General features: G+C 47.6%; 1 protein-coding gene across 1 annotated transcript; it reads right to left on the reverse strand.

Annotated features, from left to right (window-relative positions):
• Positions 1–828: 828 nt before the first annotated feature.
• On the reverse strand, positions 829–18,379 carry LOC132473238 (ubiquitin thioesterase Zranb1-like). The gene is made up of 10 exons (XM_060073266.1): positions 18,022–18,379; positions 15,453–16,487; positions 11,092–11,279; positions 9,342–9,495; positions 8,081–8,152; positions 7,206–7,404; positions 6,309–6,429; positions 4,808–4,937; positions 3,556–3,785; positions 829–2,767 (listed from the first exon to the last, which is right to left on the reverse strand). Exons 2-10 carry the CDS (start codon positions 16,390–16,392, stop codon positions 2,546–2,548), a joined length of 2,256 nt encoding a protein of 751 aa, XP_059929249.1. The 5' UTR covers positions 16,393–16,487; positions 18,022–18,379; the 3' UTR covers positions 829–2,545.
• Positions 18,380–18,751: the final 372 nt, after the last annotated feature.

The following is an 18,751-nucleotide window of genomic DNA, read 5'->3' on the forward strand; positions in this document are numbered from 1 at the left end:
CTCTCCAAACTTCAGGTTATTGATAGCCCCTTAGCCACAACTCCAACTCTTTGGGTAATCTATGAAAATGTACTGTGTATTTTCCTAGTCCTGGCTGAGCATCCCGGTACCATGCAATTGCACGACAATTCGAAAGAAACGCAAATTGTGTGAAATGATTTGCAGGTAGGGTAGATTGGAGCTCGACTCTAGAATCCTTGATTGATAGATTGATGGGCGGAGTTCAACAGTGGGAGTGGCCTGCGGAGCTGAGCATTGCAGGGGATTATGGTTTACAATCCACAATCCCTAATAATTCATTTATTGCCTTATCTCGGTCAAAAAAGCACCAAATTTAAAATGCATGTCACTTTTCAACTACATATAGGATACACTTTCAATACATATTTATGTCTCCACTGGTGGAATGCCCCTTTAATAGCAGACTCGGCAGACTCCGGTATCCCCATGCATTAAATTGTAATGTGTTGTCCCTGTATGGTCCCTGAAACAGCAGCAACACCCCGAGCCACCTCTTGTTCTAGCAGCAACCAAAAGGAAGCGACTGACTGGCGTGGGTTGCCAGATTCCACAGCCTACTCTTTACACATTTCGCTACGGCTTTTGCGTATGCAAGATGCCACTGAGCTGTCATAAAAAAAAAAAGCTCAAATCGATCACCTTCAATTTACCCTTGTTTTTGTAGGTGTCGTGGATTAGACTGGCCACTAGATTGTGCTAGAACCAAATGGGCAGCACAATTTAATACTAACCGTAGCATTTTGTCATGGTTGTGTTCCACTTTCAGTCCAACAATAGACACACTTCGAAAATATCAGGGAAGACATGGACTTTCAAAAAGGTTTTTCCTTTTATTATATTTGAACCTTTTTTGCCTATCCTTTGCAATACACTGTAGTGAGGTCAGGCCTAAATCCACAAACCCTCATAGTCACAGCTGCAACTGTTGCATAAATACAAAGCAACATAGAGTTGATGCTCAGAACGTGTAGGGCTAGAATGAAACAGATACAGTACAGCATGGCAAGAATAAACAAAATAAAACGATGAAAACATAATTCACGACAAACACATGGGATGTATTTTTTTCCCAACTTTGGTTTTATAGGTTGCAGTCTTAACAGGGACCTTGATGAGAATTCATTTTTTTGTTTTGTTTTACAGAAATACACAAGACAGTGTATAAAGCAAACACATGTGTTATGAACATGAACTCGACCACATGTGGAGATAGAAAGCAACACATAAGAACAGGGAAGGTGGTGATGAGCCAAAAGTGTTTTTCCGGATTGATGCTTGACATACATAATGTCTCATTCTCACACACAAATTCTGCAGAGAGCACCAGAATCCAACATTGAAAATGAGGTACTAAAGAAGAAAGAATTACTCACAGAAAAATAAGGTAAACTTTTCACCGATGGTCATCCTTGTTTCTTCACTGCAGCTACTATGTTTCTGTGCAACATAAAACGTCTTCATCGCGATCCAAAGAATAACAGACAAAATAAAAGTTCATTAATCCAAAACTCTTAGTAGCTCCAAAGGGATTTCACACAATAAATAAGAGTAAGTTTGGAGCAAAATAAAAATAAAAATCACACAAACACACAACTCAACTTTCCTTAGCAACTTCAGAAGGGTAAACTGAATACAACTCAAAACCCAAACGATGTGGGTGTATGTGTGTGCACTAAACCTTAGTGACTAGGTAGCTCGGACTGGAGAAGGCACCGACCTCCTCTCCCACAGCTTCATATATATGACCTTGATTCAAGCTGTTATATATAAATAATTTTAGTAATAAATGTGCAGTGCTTGGTAATAAAGTCTTATGTATTTGATAACACAATCGTTCTCCAAAAGGCCATCTGACCCACCGATATGCTGTTGCTTTGCTCCCCGTCCAAAAACAAGAAGGGTAAATCAACCAACTCCATAACCAGGGGAAACACATCCAAATAGGAACGTTATCTGGAAATGTGCTTGTTTTTGTCAGTGCCAATTACAAACTTATATAAAGTATTTGAGTTGAATTGATGCTGGTATAAATCCTTACAACTGTAATTCTTAAACAACCGCATGCATTAAACATCTATTAATAAAGACCTTTCTTTGATACAACTGAAAACCAGAACCGTTGGTTCAACATTCGTAAACTGGGACCCTTTTATTCTTCGTCATCAGCAGGTCCAGGTTCAGGGGGGTTGGTTTGCAGCAGTGACGTCATGTTGCCAGCCTCAACCCTCGGATAGCACATCAAGTGTGTGTGTGTGTGTGTGTGTGTGTGTGTGTGTGTGTGTGTGTGTGTGTGTGTGTGTGTGTGTGTGTGTGTGTGTGTGTGTGTGACAGTATCCTCCAGAAGGAGGGGACGGGGAGAGGGTTTGTGTAGGTGTGGGGGGAGGACGAGAGGGGAGGGGGGGGGGGGGATCCCTGCCATCTCCTGAAGGCTTTTCACAGTTTGTCCGTGTCAGGAAAGGAATAGCAAACAAAATCAAAATCCGAAAAATAAAGTAGAGGGGGAAGGGAGACGGGGTTGGCTGAGTCACTCGTCGTCGTCGTCGTCGTCTTCCTCCTCCCCGTCCGACAGGGAGGCGCAGGGCCGGATCTGCCGGTAGCCGTCCAGCCACTTCTCCACCATCTGGGTGACCAGCGGATGGTTGCGGCGGCGGGAGCTCTTCTGCAGCGCCACCAGGACGCCGCCCTCCGTCACGCAGCAGTCCAGCCACTCCCGTAGCAGCTTCTCCTGCTGCTCCTCATTCCCCATCTGGTTGGACGAGGGAGTGCACACCATGTTTGAGATGGGAACGTATACAGTTGTGGTTTTTTTGACCTAGCGATGTTAATTAAAAGTGTGCTGTAGGTCAGAGCTTATTTGAGCGTAATTGCTGGCCTAACCATCGGTCAGCTATTAGTGAGTGAATACGCCGTGACTGAGAATATTTGTTTCTAGTCGACTGCGCCGGGCTAAGTGTGTGCCAATTTAGATTTTAGACAGCCTGTCAATCACAGGTACGTGGAATAGATGCAACACTTCTCAATGGTGGAGAAATGTAGGGAGGGAGCGGAGAGAGGGGGGGGGGGGCGTTTGGTTGGGGATCTCGTTTTTAAATTCTTCTCTTCTGCTGTTTTTTGCTCTATTTACACCTCAAATCCTACCTACAGTATCTTTAAACCTTGTGTTTTGCTATTAGAATATCTTCTATTTAATATTTCACCCGAATTTCGCATCTGGGATTAATAAAGAACATTTTCTCTTATTATTACTGTAGCATTTTATGCATACATGTCAGATCAATTATTGAGTGTGATAATTCGGGTTATGTATTGTCTTATGCTTTTTAAGAGCTAGTCTTCCTTAACTGCCATAGCATCCTCTTATTTCCATAATTTTACAGATATTGGTTCTCACTCACTAGACATTTATGCTGACATAAATTCATCAGCCCCCCCGCCCCTATAGATCCCATCGATTAAAAATACTACAAATCAGTTAAACCACGATCCAGCTTTGACTGCAGGCCCATAACAACCCCGACAACGCCAGATCCTTACTTCCTGTGCAGAGAGGAAGTGAATGTGGAGCAGCTTCCTCTCGCTGTCGACAAGCGGCAGGAACGTCACGGTGACGTCGTCGTCCGTGTTGAGGTTGGCGCCCGCGCCACGATTGTCAAAGCCGTCGTTCTCCATGGCCACCAGTGCCGAGAAGTGCCCCCTCGTGTAGCCCAGCGCGATGGGACTCTTCCAGCAGAAGCTCTGCTCCCACAGCAGGGGTAAGTACACACCTGGAGGGGCCGCGGACACATGGGAGTCACACCAGGGACTCAATGAACGCTCCCTCCGCTCTCTGCAGCTGAGGCCTCTTGGCAAACCTCTGATCTCATGACTTCCACTTCTTTCTGGAGGGCCCAAGGCTTTGGCAAAAGTGGCAGCTCCACCCTCTGCTCCTAACAGGCTCCCTTTGTGTTGTCAATGGGATCACCTGGCGACCGTTTCAACATGCCCTTCCATTATGGGTGGCCTGGGTTTAGTGATATTCTTTTGGCGCTGCCCCCCCCCCCCCCCCCCCCCACGTCCCCCGGCAACTCCCACCACAGCGTTCCCAACCTCAGGGTGGAGGGGGAGCGAGGAGTGCAAGCACAACATGCCGCCCCTTCTACGGCAATACTTTCATCCTCCCTTGGTGCTAAACCCTAGCAGGCAAATTAAAAGCAGACCGCTCTGCCTGCAGAGTCGCAGGGCTTCATGCCCAACACATGTTCTCTAATGGATGGGACGACTGGAACATCGCAAAGACAACGCAAGAACAAAGAAAAGAACAAGTCTCTCTTGTTCTCCGTAAACACAAACACAGTTTGTTTTGCAGAGGCAGGGGTTTGCTCAAATGCCTGGTCTTCCTCTGGTACAGACCCGGACATAGAGGGATTGTTTTGTGGAGCCAAGTATGCAGAAGTCACAGGATCCAGGAAGGTATTTTTTTAATCATTGCCAGTCGCTGGATTGATCGGCTCTGATCAAGCCGGCGCCACTGATCCAAATGAGGTCCTTTTGATATGTCTGCTATGTCGGGTATCCAGACAGAGAGAGCACTCCCACAGGCCAACATTAATTGTTTAAGACAGAGACAGAGTTGAGATGAGCAGTAAGACACTGATGTAAATGCTATGGCGGGGCCCTCATGTCAACCACGTCTAGACTACAATCAGCGCTTGGATCAAACGTAAATTACGCTACGAGATTCCCGGCCCCGCCGCAACCTTGAGAAAAGAAGAAGACAAATGCCACGAGATAGCCATCGGATAAGTACCTTGAAAGCGCGTGTAGCCGAGTGTTTCACCGCGGAAACTCTTGTAATACTTCACTCCGTAGACGATGATCGGCCTTCGAAGAATGTGCGCAAGAACAAAAATGTGGGTCTGCTCCAAGCTGGCCCCGGGCTGTTAAGAAGACAACACAACACACGAAGTACAAGTCAATTCAGAAGTACTCTGAGGACAGATTTCTGTTGCAGATTTGCTACGAAGCGATTCATTTGAAATACACATTTAGCACTCAATAAAGCATTGAGATATAACGGATTCAATAAGTGTTAGTTAATTGACATAAAATGTACTCCTGAGTAGCCATAGTTGTGATTACTGAGTGCGAGTGCACGGCGAGGGTGCACAGGAGCACTAACGACGGCCCACGTGCACTTAAGAGTAAGGGCTACGGGAACGGAGCTTCTTTATCATTAATGGTTAATCATTACGCTGTTAATGACATGCTGTAACACAGTGACTGTTGCGTTTACCTGTGTCTTTAGAAATGCATGGTGCATTTGTGCAAATAAACGTGTGCATGTCTGTGTTTGTGTGTGCGCGAAGTGCTTCCCCTTGGATGGCCTGGCAGGATCGGAGGTGGACCACTCTTCCCCTCCTTCCCCTCGCAAATGCATTTCTGCACCGGCCCCAGCAGGGCCCCTGAGGCCTTTGTATCAAAACGCATTGAATTAAATTGCATTTGGCAATGTGTAAAACCAACTTAAAACTTGATATCTCTACAAAATTGTGTATCCATATGCTCCCCTTTCAAACCATTGCTGCCAGACAGCAGAGAACCCCCTCTCCTCCCCCGAACTTTACAAAGATGACCGCCTCCTCGACACAAGTCATCAGTTCTCTTACTTCTTGTCTGTTAAACTGAAAATTGGCCAATTCTGAAAATGTGATTTGACAACAAGCTAGTTTGAGCCGCACCCACTGGGTGACAGCTTACATCCACCGGGTGTTGGCTAGCGGCTAGCTAGCCTGCACATTCTTAAAGAGCCAGTAATCGCAAAACACTTTTTTGTTGCTTTACTTTAAATGTAGTAATATGTCTTTATATGATCGTGAACATCATAATATACTCCATTTTGTTGCAGATTTCTTATTGTATCTTGGGGTCAAATCCTCAGTTTTTGCCTCTACAAAACACTGTGGCGTCCGAGAGAGGGTTAAGCTTCTCCAGACTTACAGTTTAACGCCATAGTTCATGGGACTAAAAATCCCATGATTTAAGAAGGAGCCTCGTTAAAAAAATAAATAATTCAGCAGCGGCAGTAAGCCGCTGCTAGGTGCATAGAGGGGAAACACTGGCGTGTGTGCAAAAAAACAAGCATATGTGTGGGTGTGTTGGTGTTTTTGTGCATGTGCAGTTTTACGTGCGTGTGTTCATAAGAATGAGCGGTCGTGATTATGCATGTTTGTATGCAAATTAGCATGTTGTGTTAATGTGTGTGTGGGTGTGTGCAATGTTTCTGTTCATGCTTGTGCGTGTGTGTGTACCTGGCTGGCAAGCGAGAGGATGAAGGCCCAGTCCTCTTGCCACTGCTCCTCCCGGAGGGAGAAGTGCAGACCGAAGCTCTGCGAGTACCACGACTCCCACTCCTTCCAGCGTGTGTAGAACCTACACACACACACACACACACACACACACACACACACACACACACACACACACACACACACACACACACACACACACACACACACACACACACACACACACACACACACACACACACACACACACACACACACACACACAATATATATTTGGGTTCCACAGTAGACAGCGAGATGGACACAGTTGAAACCCACTTGTCACTCTAGGGAGTAAACACAGACTCGCTTTGTATATTATTTGTTTAACTGGGACCAGCATAATCAAAACATGTGCAGAAGGCTTTGCTTTGAGCCAACTTTGGGTCACATTACGTCCAATGTTTGCAGTCTCTCATTCAAAGTGATGAAATTATCCCTCATACACAACCTGAAGGACCACTTTATTGGAGTTGGCATAAATGTTTATCTTTGAAAAGTCTAAACATCAAGATAACCCCTGTCCTCCCTGGTAAGTAACAAGCTAAGCAGCAAGAGGAGGCCCAGGGCAAAAACCCTACCCCCTACTAAACCTCACCATGGTGGGCTCCAGGGCGTAATACATGTTATTGTGCTGCCAATTATAACCTCATCAACCAATCACGTTACCAGGGAACCGTCCTTCCCAGGTGACACCAATTAGAAACCCAGATTTCAGCCCGCCACCACTCTCTAGTGCGGAGCCTTAACATGGACGCCTGAGGTGAACCACGCTTTTACTCTGAAGCTCCAAAAATACCCAATTAAACGCACGGCGGCCTCCATGCGTGTGGCGGGGACGGCGTCTCCAGGGAGCCTCACCAGTGCGAGCAGTCGTGCAGGCTGTCGTGCAGCGTCTTGCGCAGCACCGAGTCCTTGTCGTAGATGCCCCAGGTGGCCTGCAGCACAGAGTCCAGCAGGCAGTCCCCGGCCGTCCGGTTCCACAGCGCGTACAGCCGGCTGTCCAACCGCGTGCCCAGCTCCAGGGACCAGTTGATGATGGGGGACTCCTCTTCCAGCTCTGGACCAATGACACAAGGGATACATAACAATGATCGACATCCACTGATAGGATTGCGGAATCCTGGTTGAAGGAGATCAGTGTTTGAAAGGACCGGAATAGCTACGTTTTTAAAAAAAGGTTATACTTTTGGAGCACAACAACGGGATGGTTGGGTGGAGGCAATTGTAGGTCAGTACAGTATGTGCTCCACCTGCACGTGTCATTCTATCTGGTGTCCGGGGCGGGGGGGGGGGGGGGGGGGGGCTGTAAGATGACCTGAGATCATCCATGTTGCGTGTCCAGAACCCAAGCATATGAAAGGAGAGTGGATAGTTTCGACAAGGTCACCCACACGTACAGAAATCAGGGAAATATCTTCAACCCAATCAGCTTGATTAGCGTTAATGAACGCAAGTGACCCACATGGGCAAGGGACACACAATGGCTGTCAGGAAGACAAGCCTGCGCTGGGGGGGGGGGGGGGGGGAGCAGGACTCAACACCTGTAACGCTACACCGCATGTCTGCCCGTGTATAGTACCCCCAGCACCTCCGTACCGCCGGCCAACAGGGTTCCATGGCCGCGCTCCGGTTTCCGGAGATGGGCCTCTAGATAGGCAGTCGCCAGTCGGTCAAGACGTGTACTGCCGCGGTCCACGTCCTGACGTGTGCCTGCTAAATAATAGAAATGTCACCTTTCTGTACGTCTCGGTCGAGGACCTCATCAAACAGTTTCTCCTGAACCGGGGGGGGCAAGTCCTCGATGTCTGTGAACACACAGATGGATTATAAATACTTTTGCATAAAATGTTATTATACATAGTCGTCATCATTATCCTTGTTATTATATGTTTCTACCATTAGAAAAGCAGCATGGAAAAGACCCACAGGGATGGCCACTAAACAAGATCTGGACAGACGAGTGTATATGGTTTCAACCCTGCCGGTTATCAAAGCCAAAAATAAGCCTGTTCTTCTCAACTGCCATTGCTGCTCATTGCTTGACAACGGCGGCAATTTATTCGGCTAAAATAAATGAAGGCATTGACTTTGTGGAACAGAGTGTCTTTCTATGGTGGCAGATTTCCAAGCTCCGCATTGTTCCGACGACATGTGCACAACACAGTAACGCTAGCAGCGGAGTTACCCTCTCAACCAACCGGAGAGTTCAAACACACAATCCCCATTGTTCCCAGTGAAAATTAAAACAATAAGCCTCGGCATTGGATGCAATGCAAAAGCCTTGCAATACTGCACAATAATCAGAGCTGCAGCGAGGACTACTGGGTCAACAGGCAAGGGACAGGTGCCGTTTGTGGATAGCAGTTTAGGTGGTTGGGGCAGGAATATGCAAACACTAAAAAGGCAGTGTCTGCCTTTGGCTCTGGGCCATTCGCCAAACTGCCAACCTTCACGTTCTGACTTCCCCGCATTCCAACCACAAGCAGGTCTGTAATCCAATCAAAACCAGCATTCAAACGCCTCATTGGAAGGTCAACGCAGTCGGCAGGTATTTGGTGGTCGAGCGACTAGTATGCAGAGCATGGGGAAAAAAAAACGTCAAATAAAAGCAACGATGATTGAATAGAAAGTAAGAGAATAATGGCATTACAAAGTGATCCTTTGAAGGAGCACGTGTGCGGTTGCCCGTATTGTAGTAGTTGCTCTGCCTCAGGCGTCTGGCTTCCCTCCCATTCAGACCAGTAGACCTCGCCCGGGGCCGTTTATGGAATATGGGTTGGGTATGATACGATGACATGAGGACTATGGGAGTGCCGTTGAGGCGTTTTTCATGAACAACCAAGATGTCAGCCGCTGATGTGTCCCATGGTTCGTTGCTTTGATTTCGTTGTATGTCTCGAGCTGAGGTTGGGGGGGGGGGGGGGGGGGGGGGGGGGACACGTGCACAGGACAGGGTTTGGAGGAGCAGGACGCCCGGGGTGCCGGGGACCCTACCGGCTGGGAGGGTGAAGGTCACAAGGTCGGTCAGGAAGTAACAGGTGAAGTCCCCTTTGCGCTGGTGCAGCGAGGCGGCCACCTCGCGGCGGATCTGCTCCGTCAGCTCGGGACACACCATGGCCGGGATGCACTTGGCCGCCTGCTGGGACACCTGGGGAGGGGGACAGGCGGAGGAGAGGAGCAGAACAGGTCAGTGGTCTAGAAGGCAAGAATATTGTTAAATAATTCACGTTCAGTTAAAGTTCATTCGTATAGCAGTTTTACCCCGTTTATGGTATCAGGGCTTGAAGGGGGAAAAGCTAAAACAGGACGGGATAATAGGAGGGATCCCATGAATAACATGGACCTTCTTAAGCTATTGCTACTGATCAGGCAGACAGAACAGATGAAAACGTGTCATGAGACCAATGTCTGCTCATTTGATTCAGACAGGAGGAGATGGTGGCTGAACCGCCATTTGATTTCATCAGCACCAACACAAGGTAATAGCTGCTTTCATTTAAGCCATCAAGAAGAAGAAGCGTTATCAAGATTTGTCTATATTTTTTAAGAATAAGATATCATCCCTGATGATTATATTATAACTGTAGGTTATACTGTTTGGGCAGAGTTCAGGTATTCACACACTTGATCTCTGCAGTCAATGGTTCATGCTGCCAGAAAACCCCTGGCTGACCCCTCTGATAAGCCAGAGGCCACACACACACACACACACACACACACACACACACACACACACACACACACACACACACACACACACACACACACACACACACACACACACACACACACACACACACACACACACACACTCCACTTTGATTTGGAAGACAAACCAATCCCCGACTCAAATGTCTATGACAGCATTGCACCCCAGCCCAGTAAGGTCTGTACAAATGGGGACTCCTTCAATACGCATGGAACTTACTCCGCCTCGTCGCATTTATTGACGAGCGGAACCCCAGCCACGGTGTTTGCATTGTGGCTAACAAGCACAGCCTGACGGAGCGTACGGCAGAATACCAATTCGTCTTCCTCCCCGACTACATCGATGCCCTTGTGACGCCTGTATTGTGTTCCTGCGGAGCTCAAGGGATTAAGGGTGCAAATTAGTCTTCGCACCGAAAGCTGCATCATCAGGAACGCAGGGCCCATATTGCTGCCGCCTCACTATATTAAAGCAGTCCACAACATCACACTGTGTGAAAGCTGTCGAGGCATCACACTGTATGAAAGCTGTCGAAGCCATCACACTATATTAAACCGGTTACAGCCGTCGCCGCTTATTAAAGCCGCCAGCGCCTGTGGAGATATTCAGCCTATCAAAGCCATATTTAGAACCATATTGAAGGGCGGAGGGAGGGATTCTGAAAGCCCTGCCACAGCCTTATAGAAAGTGCCTCTTTCGAAACGGGATAGACACAAGTTGCACTTTAGCTTCCTGCAACTTCAACAAGGGGGTGCAGGTGACGCATCGCTGAAGATTGTTCACAAAACCAAGTTCCACGGATGAGCTTAGATTTAGTCTTGCAAGGGTACCGACACACGTGTCCGATGCCCCCGAGAAAGCAGAGGGCTTCCGTTAGAAACAACGGAAGGCATGATGAATCTACAGAAACTGTATATTCTTGTTCAAACGTTGGCATTTTTAAACGACTCTCATGTCAGAGGACTCGCCCCCCCGACACCCTCCACATTAGCAGCGACCACCTCCGCATTAGTAGCGACCCGCCCCCCCGCTGACCTCAGTCAGCAACACGGCCAGCATGTCCTGCCTCTGGAAGCGGATGGCCAGGTGCACCAGGGTGAAGCCGTCGTCGAATGCCGACGGCCGGTTCAGCAGTCGCACCTCGTCCGACGTCAGCTGCCGCGCGATGTCGCCCCCGGACGACTTGTAGGCCTCCACCGCCGCCAGGTCTCCCTCCACCACACCTGGGGGGGGGGGGGGGGGGGGGGGATTGATTGTGGGGACAAATATAAAGAGGTTAAGACAGGACGCATTGAGAAGGAAGTGGAAACTTAAATATGCTGAGAGTAGCCAAGTTTGTGAAGGTGGCCCTCTTAGAAAATATGTTGTGTATCTGAAGGTGTTATAAATACATGACAGGGATATAATGGCGGAGCCTGTCGAAGCATCACGACATCCACGACTAGGATTCTTGGTCACATTCTGGCATTGTTGCATTATTATTTTTTTGCCATCAACATGGCTGACAATGTCAGCCAAATAAAATGAAAAAAAAGGGGGCAAATTGAGGGTATGAATAGGCAGTCAACCAAAAAAAAGAAAGACCAATTAACAAAACACTTCCATGACAACAGTAATTTCCCAATAACTGCCAGTTCCATTTCTGCCATTGACGTTCCTCTGTGTTCACTGGTACATTAAACAGAGTTCTTTGCAGTTGAGCTTCTGTGATAGCTTCAAAAAAGGACCACACACACACACACACACACACACACACACACACACACACACACACACACACACACACACACACACACACACACACACACACACACACACACACACACACACACACACACACACACACACACACACACACACACACACACCACTTTAGCTGCATAATCTGCTTGTCCACACACTCTCTCTTGTGGAGTGTGGGAGAGAGAGTGGGAGCAAGAGACATAAACCGAGTGGGAGGACTCTGCGATGAAGAAACCAGATCATAGAGGCTTAGAGAAATGTGGAAATGAGCACAGCCACTCCCCACAACACTAACAACACATTAGTGCGGGGTTGGACATGTCTGCCCTCGGTTACTTTACTAGAGCTCTTTCAGGAATGGACCGAGACCAAGAAGGGAAAGTATTCTACACACCAAAGATATGGAGATATGGAAGCGTGTACTGTTACGTAAGTAACAGTACACGTGTAGAAGTGTCAAACGTTCGCTTCTCAACTAAATCTTTGATACTTGGGTGAGGTTTGAGGTATTTTCTGCGTTCTACGCATTCCAACTGACCTTGAGAAGAGTCAAATGAAATAACCACCATGCTAGCTGAGGACATATTAGTGTCATGGTTGGTTTAGGTTGTTCTGTAGAATGGATGAACAAAACAGAAGCTTCCCACATTGACCGCTGGGAAGACTTTGAATAGTCATTTTGAATTCTTAGAAATATGACATGAAACTAGACATAGTTTGCATTAGCTGGTTATGGCTGATAACGCTCATAATGCTTAAAGGACAACATTTGAAAAAGGCGCTGTGCCCCCCCCCACCCCCAAATGCTCTCTCTTCCTATGTTTCTCTGTCAGTGAGCAGTGTTGCATTCACACCACCTGATTGACAGGCAAGATGGATTTCTCTTTCCAATGAGGGAAAGGTTCCCTGATCAGAAATTAGGCAGGCCTTCAGTCAGCCGGAACAGATACTCTCAAACTAATTGTTTACTCACCATTAGCTGACAGATGGTGATGGAACTTTTAACAAATTACAACCAAATTCTGGTTTCTATAGGCTGCATCTCCTCTCCAGCTCTTTTAAGCCTATTGGTTCAATAGGCATTTATTTATTAATTACTAAAACCAAAATGTCAAACTACATTAAAACAAATATAATATTGTGAAATATGATTCTGACTCAGCACCGCGTGGCTAATACTACACAATAACTGGCAGGAGACAGAAGCTGTAAGCTAAACGCTGACACAAAACAAATCTCTGCTAACAGACATCCGTGGCCGTTCGGCCTCATCACGGCTATATTGCCTTCATCCAGACTAAATCTGACCGACAGCCAGCAGAGTCCCTCCTTTCACAGGAACAGAATGAACCACCGGGGGCACAGCAGGCCCGCTGACGTCCACACAGAAGTATCTCTGGTGTTTGATTGATCGCCGACTAGTACGAACCTGCCATCAAAATGACAGCCGCGGCCGCTCCTCCAAGGACACCGGCAGGGGCAATAACACAGGCCTGACCCAGACTAACAGAGGAGAAAACAGCCTCGCACACAACGCTTACATTCAGTGTTGTCAGGTCTTTTTAGGTGCATTGAAAAGGCATAGGAGGGCCACGCTAAGTGACAGGATTGCGGGTGCAGAATCAGTCAGTGCACGGCCTTCCGGCCTGATTGAGTGAGTGTCTCGGGGCAGAGGGGAAGGCAGGATGCCAGCTGGATGGTATTATGGCCCAGCCTTAGAGGAGTATCCGTCTGTTGCATGACTGTGTCTACATCTGCGCCGCCTGCCCCTTACAGAGAGGCTGCATTAGAGGGTATGGAGCCAATCGGAACCAGAGCTGAGAATTAAACAGCCTGCATTTGAAACACTAATAATATATTTGGAATGTTATAATGTTTTAGCATCACATTGTTAAGGAACATCTGCTTAGAAGACAATCTCTTTTTTTTATTACCCCTCCCATCATCCGTCTTTATTCATCAGTACAACGGAGACCAATGTAAACATACTCTTTTGATACTCTCTTGAATTCTCCCTCAGGCGTGTGTTTCATTGAAGGGCTGTTTAACTAATAACAAGGCAATAGCAAAAAGGCTTCTCGACAGTTAAAGATGGGAATCTGTGACCGTGTACCACAGAGAGTTCCCGCACGTGAGCTGATCCTCTGATCTGCAATCTGAGTTTGTCGCCACAGAAACAACAGTACGATTCCAAATTCCAATGCCGAGTGGCTTTTTACTTGCCGTATACAAATGTTTTTCGATTTAAATAGTTTCAACCGTGTTTTCAAATGTGCAATGCCAAATATAGAAAACAGCATACCCCACGGCTTAGGGGCAACTCGTTTGACAAATGATTGGCTTTACCGGGATCAATTTTACACAAATTATTCTCAATCAAAATGAAAGGGCTTCAGTTCTTTGTTTCTCAAGGGGGAAGTGAAGGTCAACCTATGAGTGCACAACACACAACCACAAACTTGAGAAAGCCCCGTCAATGAGAAAAAATAGCAAATAAGTGGTTATCTTTGCATGTGCTTTGGTGATGCATTAGGTGGTTTGAGAACAGCGATTGAAATCCACACAGCAGAGTTATCGTTATGTGACACAACACCATCATTTGGCTGTCGTCTCACACTCACACACCTTCTTTATTTTAAGCTTGCACTGCACCACACAATGCCATTTATAGCACAGCAGATCCTTCGGCGGGAGGGGCACTGGACTACGTTTACTAACCTGGGTGCGTGTGCGTGATCACGTGTGTGCGTGCGTTTGGAGAGGGAAACCTCCATGCCCGGGGGTCTCCGCCACCTCTATGACCATGAACACAGATAGGAGGCAAGGGGACTCAGGAGCCTATTGGCATACTGATGATAACGTCAGTCATTAGAGGCCCTCCGCCCATACAACCTGATAGGGCCTGGCCTCTGCGAGGGTAAGCTAGGGTCACACGCAATAGAGGGGACGGTTTCGCTTGGACTAGCTCACAGTCTATAGAAAGAACAATTTCGCAACGTGCGTACACTGGCGTCTTTAATAGTTGTTTGTCCTCCATGGGCCTGTGGTTTTGTTGACTTTTTCTCCTTTCTAAAACTATGTTGATGACTGTAAAAGCCAGTACTTATCCGGTTGGGCTTAAGATGATCCAATATGTTATTCTGTGTTAGATGTTCACGGAGGTTAAGGCACAGGATAGTCAGAGCATCGGGTTATTATTGTGAAATTTAAAAGGACGTATGGCTGCACGATCCTTTTGCTAAAATCAGAGACCTATATTTCAAAGCTTTATACAGGCATGGAATGGTTGTACCAGTCAAAAAGACCTTTTGAAACAAATAAACAAAAATTTTGAATACAAATAATTATTATTTTAAAAAGTACCCCTGAAACTGACTATATCACACCTATGTTTGTGGTGATGGGAGGGAGTTATGAGGACAGCGAACTTGAGCAACAAACTATATTTACAGCCCACAATTAGGGCAAGCATTTCTAGTATGTGAGGCAGAACAACATAAACACTTCCACCTACACCTGGTGCGGTCCGTAAACAGGCCAGCTAGCTGTGCGTGATATGGAAGCACACTAGCCCTGGAAAAACAACCAGTGTGACACAAACCAGAGCCTGGACCCCATCAACACACGCAGTGCTGCTACTTTAGGACACTCACCTGCACACGCGTTGAGGAACAGCCAGTCAGTCCTTCTCATCCGGTTCTTAATCTGCTTCAGTTTTTTAAAGTCCATCTCCAGCTCCTCTTTGCTCCCGATCCCGGCCCCCGACGCCACCTCGATCCTCTGAAAGTCCATCGTCACCTCCGACTCCCGCTTTGGGCTGGGTGGCGACCTCCGCTGACTGCTGCCGCAGCCCCCCGTCCCGCCGACGACGCCCACTGTCCCCCCCACGCCCCCCCGCCGATTGTCCCGCTCCCGCTCGTTCAGGACGGAGGGCGGCGGCTGGCCCTCCGGCTCCGACGCCAGCTCGATGGACTCGGCCGGCGGGCTGCTGGGCCAGGGATGGTCGCACACCACGCACTTGCGCGCCTTGGGCCAGTTCTCGTAAGTGCAGGCGGTGCAGGTCCAGTGCTGTGCCCGGGTGTTGAGTCGGTTGCGGTCGTTGTACTCCTCGCAGGGGTCTGTGGGCGTGGTGGGGGGCGCAGAGCGGTAGCCAGAGCCCGAGGTCTGGGGCAGCTCCGTGGGGCTACGGGGCTGCCCCGCGCGATGCCCCTTGTGCTGCTGGCCCTGCTGCCTCTGGCAAAGGCACTGGGTGCAGCGGATGGCCCGCGGCCAGTTCAAATAGGTGCACATGTGACACGACCACTTGCTGGGGAGCGTCTCGGGGACGTCGGCGATGCGCACACGGGGACGGGCGCTGGAGTCCGGGCAGATTAGGAGGCTGGAAACCCCTCCCTGCGGCGGGCTGTTGCTGTGGCACGCGGGGTCCCACTGATGCCGACCGGCATCCAGAGGGGGGCTGCTCTTGAAGGGCTCCTCCGTGATGATGGGCCCCAAGCTGGGCCTCTGAGCGCGGCACATGGTGCACTTGATCGCAGAGGGCCAGTTCTCGTACGTGCAGTAGTCGCAGGCCCACTTGGTGCCGACCTCTGTCATCGTCGGGCGGCCGCTGCAGGGGGCTTGCTGCCGCTCAGAGGGGTTCTCAGCGCGGCTGGTCCTCTCTGCGGGAGGTCACACAGGCAGGCGGGACGCTAAGACCCCGGGGAATGAAGCACAGCTTGGTTTAGTGTACAGCGGTGGTGCACTTGAATGGTGCACTTGAATAGCAGGATGGATATAAATTTGTGACTTACGGTTTACATGTAGTTAGCATTTTAGTTTTGGGCATTTGCATATACAATGGTTGTTAAATTCATTGTCCTGTATTACCAAATATTAATTGTAAAAGATCCTTGATAAAAACGTATGAGATCAGACATTTTATAAAGACAAGATAGTATATACTTAACGTGCTTTTGTTGATTCCCTATGGGACACAGATGTTGGTTAACCAAAAAAAGATGCACCATGCTGCTTCGATCACACAGGTGCATCTCTTTACAAGGGGCAGTATTTGACTATATTCAAGTGGGAACACCCGTAAACAGGTTGAGCTGCACAGCACCTTCGTTTCTTAGGGGCAGCCTCTACCAAATACTGTCTGGCAACAGAAGCAGGTGAATGGCTTGTATGTAAAAAGAATATGCTCCAGTGCTTGACCCGGCACTAATTTGTGGCACTGTAAATCAAATCGAGTACGAGGGTAGCGTTTTGGGTACCAGAATGGTCTCGTCTAGTACGCAACGGGAACTGTAGCCTGCATACATTTGAAGCTACATGTTAACATTAACAAAATATAAAGAAATAGACATAGATAGATAAAAAAAAACATAAGACATGCAACAGGCATATGATCATGATTAAAATAATGCAATATATGTTTAAGATACTTAAGTGAGGTTATACATGTGATGGGATAAAGAATGCACCGACATGTTTGATGCTGAACCATTTTTTCTTTTAAATGCTCCATTCATAGACTAAACTTTGTTAAGTGTGCACTTACTGCAATGGGCGTGACTAATGGACGGGTGGACCAACCACAAAGTTGTTTTGTAAACAACTTTTAAAAAATGCAAAGCATAGAACACCTCGGCTGTCTGAAATTCCTGTGATTTCTATAAGCCTTCCCTTTCATCAGACGTGTGAAATTCAGCATTTAAGTGAGAGACACTATTCAAAGTCGCACGTCGTGCTGGTGAATTGTTAAAAAGACTACCGCAGTGCTTAGTATGTGCATCCTGGTGCTGTGTTTAAAGACAGGATGTTTAATCACTGTTTGAAGGTGCATTGCTTTACGGAACACGTCGCCCGACCCTGAAACTAGAGTGTATTCATCAATTGTTTTCATAAGTTAACTCCATTTACCTGTTATTGTAAACTGACTAGTAAACACATCGTACTACGGTGCAGCGAGTGAAAAGCTTTAACCGGACTCCTTCTAAAACACAGGGCATAAAAAGGAGCACAACACACTGAAGCGGTTCAGCCAGGTCATGTTTTACCAAACAAACTAAGTTAGCTAACATTAGCATCGGCTGACGTTACAACCAGCCTTCTCCGGTTCGCCTGTCTTAACTGCGAGTGAGCCAGGGTTGCACACGAAAGGTAAACGGGAATCATAACAGCCAGAAGGAAAGTCACTTGAATTGGAAGAGTCCACGTAGCAACTAGCCGTGACCTTACCTCCTCTTCCCCGTGTTTACACCCCGCCGTGCCTTCAACCACAACAGCGGCTCAGCTTCTCCACCTCCCCCGGTCCCGAAGTCGAGCGTCTGCTACTTGGTGGAGAGCTGCATATCTACCGCTCCCGGGCTCCGTGTGGACAGGAGTGCACACATCCACACATAATATCAACCCTCTCTAGCCCTACGTTGACCGTCTGAGAGGTTTTAAGTCATTTTAATCCACATTAGGGTACGGCGATCCGATATCCTTTAATGGCGGCACAGGGACTCCGAGAGGAAGGCCAGGGTTGCACTACACTACGGAGTAAAAACCCTCATCCCTGTTACAGTCAGAGACAGGATTTACCACCTGAATCTGCCCGGCCAAGCTCATTGGCTACTTTTTCTGTATCCACTTACAAGGACCAATCAGACGCTATCTTCCTCGCCCCCCATCATTAAAATTGTTTTATTATAAACACCAATGGGAAAAAATAACAACATAACAATGCTTTGATGAATATAATGTAAATTCTATGTCTGTGCTATCCTCAGCATTTTGCTTTCTTTGCATTTTCACCCAACTCTCCCCCGAGGTATCTCATCAGCGATAGGATGATGTCATCGTAAAAATACTGCAGCAGCAGTCTGCAGCAATACATGACAGCTTGAGCGGTTGTTCGAGTGTTGGATAAATAACCTCATAAGTTGTTCCTGACGTAATAAAAACTATATCATGCATTGATCAA

The sequence above is a fragment of the Gadus macrocephalus genome, chromosome 15 (assembly GCF_031168955.1).
Source record: "Gadus macrocephalus chromosome 15, ASM3116895v1".
NCBI lineage: Eukaryota > Metazoa > Chordata > Actinopteri > Gadiformes > Gadidae > Gadus > Gadus macrocephalus.

Excerpts from the sequence above, each read along its gene's own strand:
- LOC132473238 (XM_060073266.1), bottom strand. The coding sequence starts at position 16,392 with ATGACAGAGGTCGGCACCAAGTGGGCCTGCGACTACTGCACGTACGAG. Across the intron at positions 8,153-9,341 it reads GACCTTCACCCTCCCAGCCG|ACATCGAGGACTTGCCCCCC; the intron begins GTAGGGTCCCCG and ends GTGTGTTCACAG. Across the intron at positions 3,786-4,807 it reads CGGCTACACGCGCTTTCAAG|GTGTGTACTTACCCCTGCTG; the intron begins GTACTTATCCGA and ends CGGCCCCTCCAG.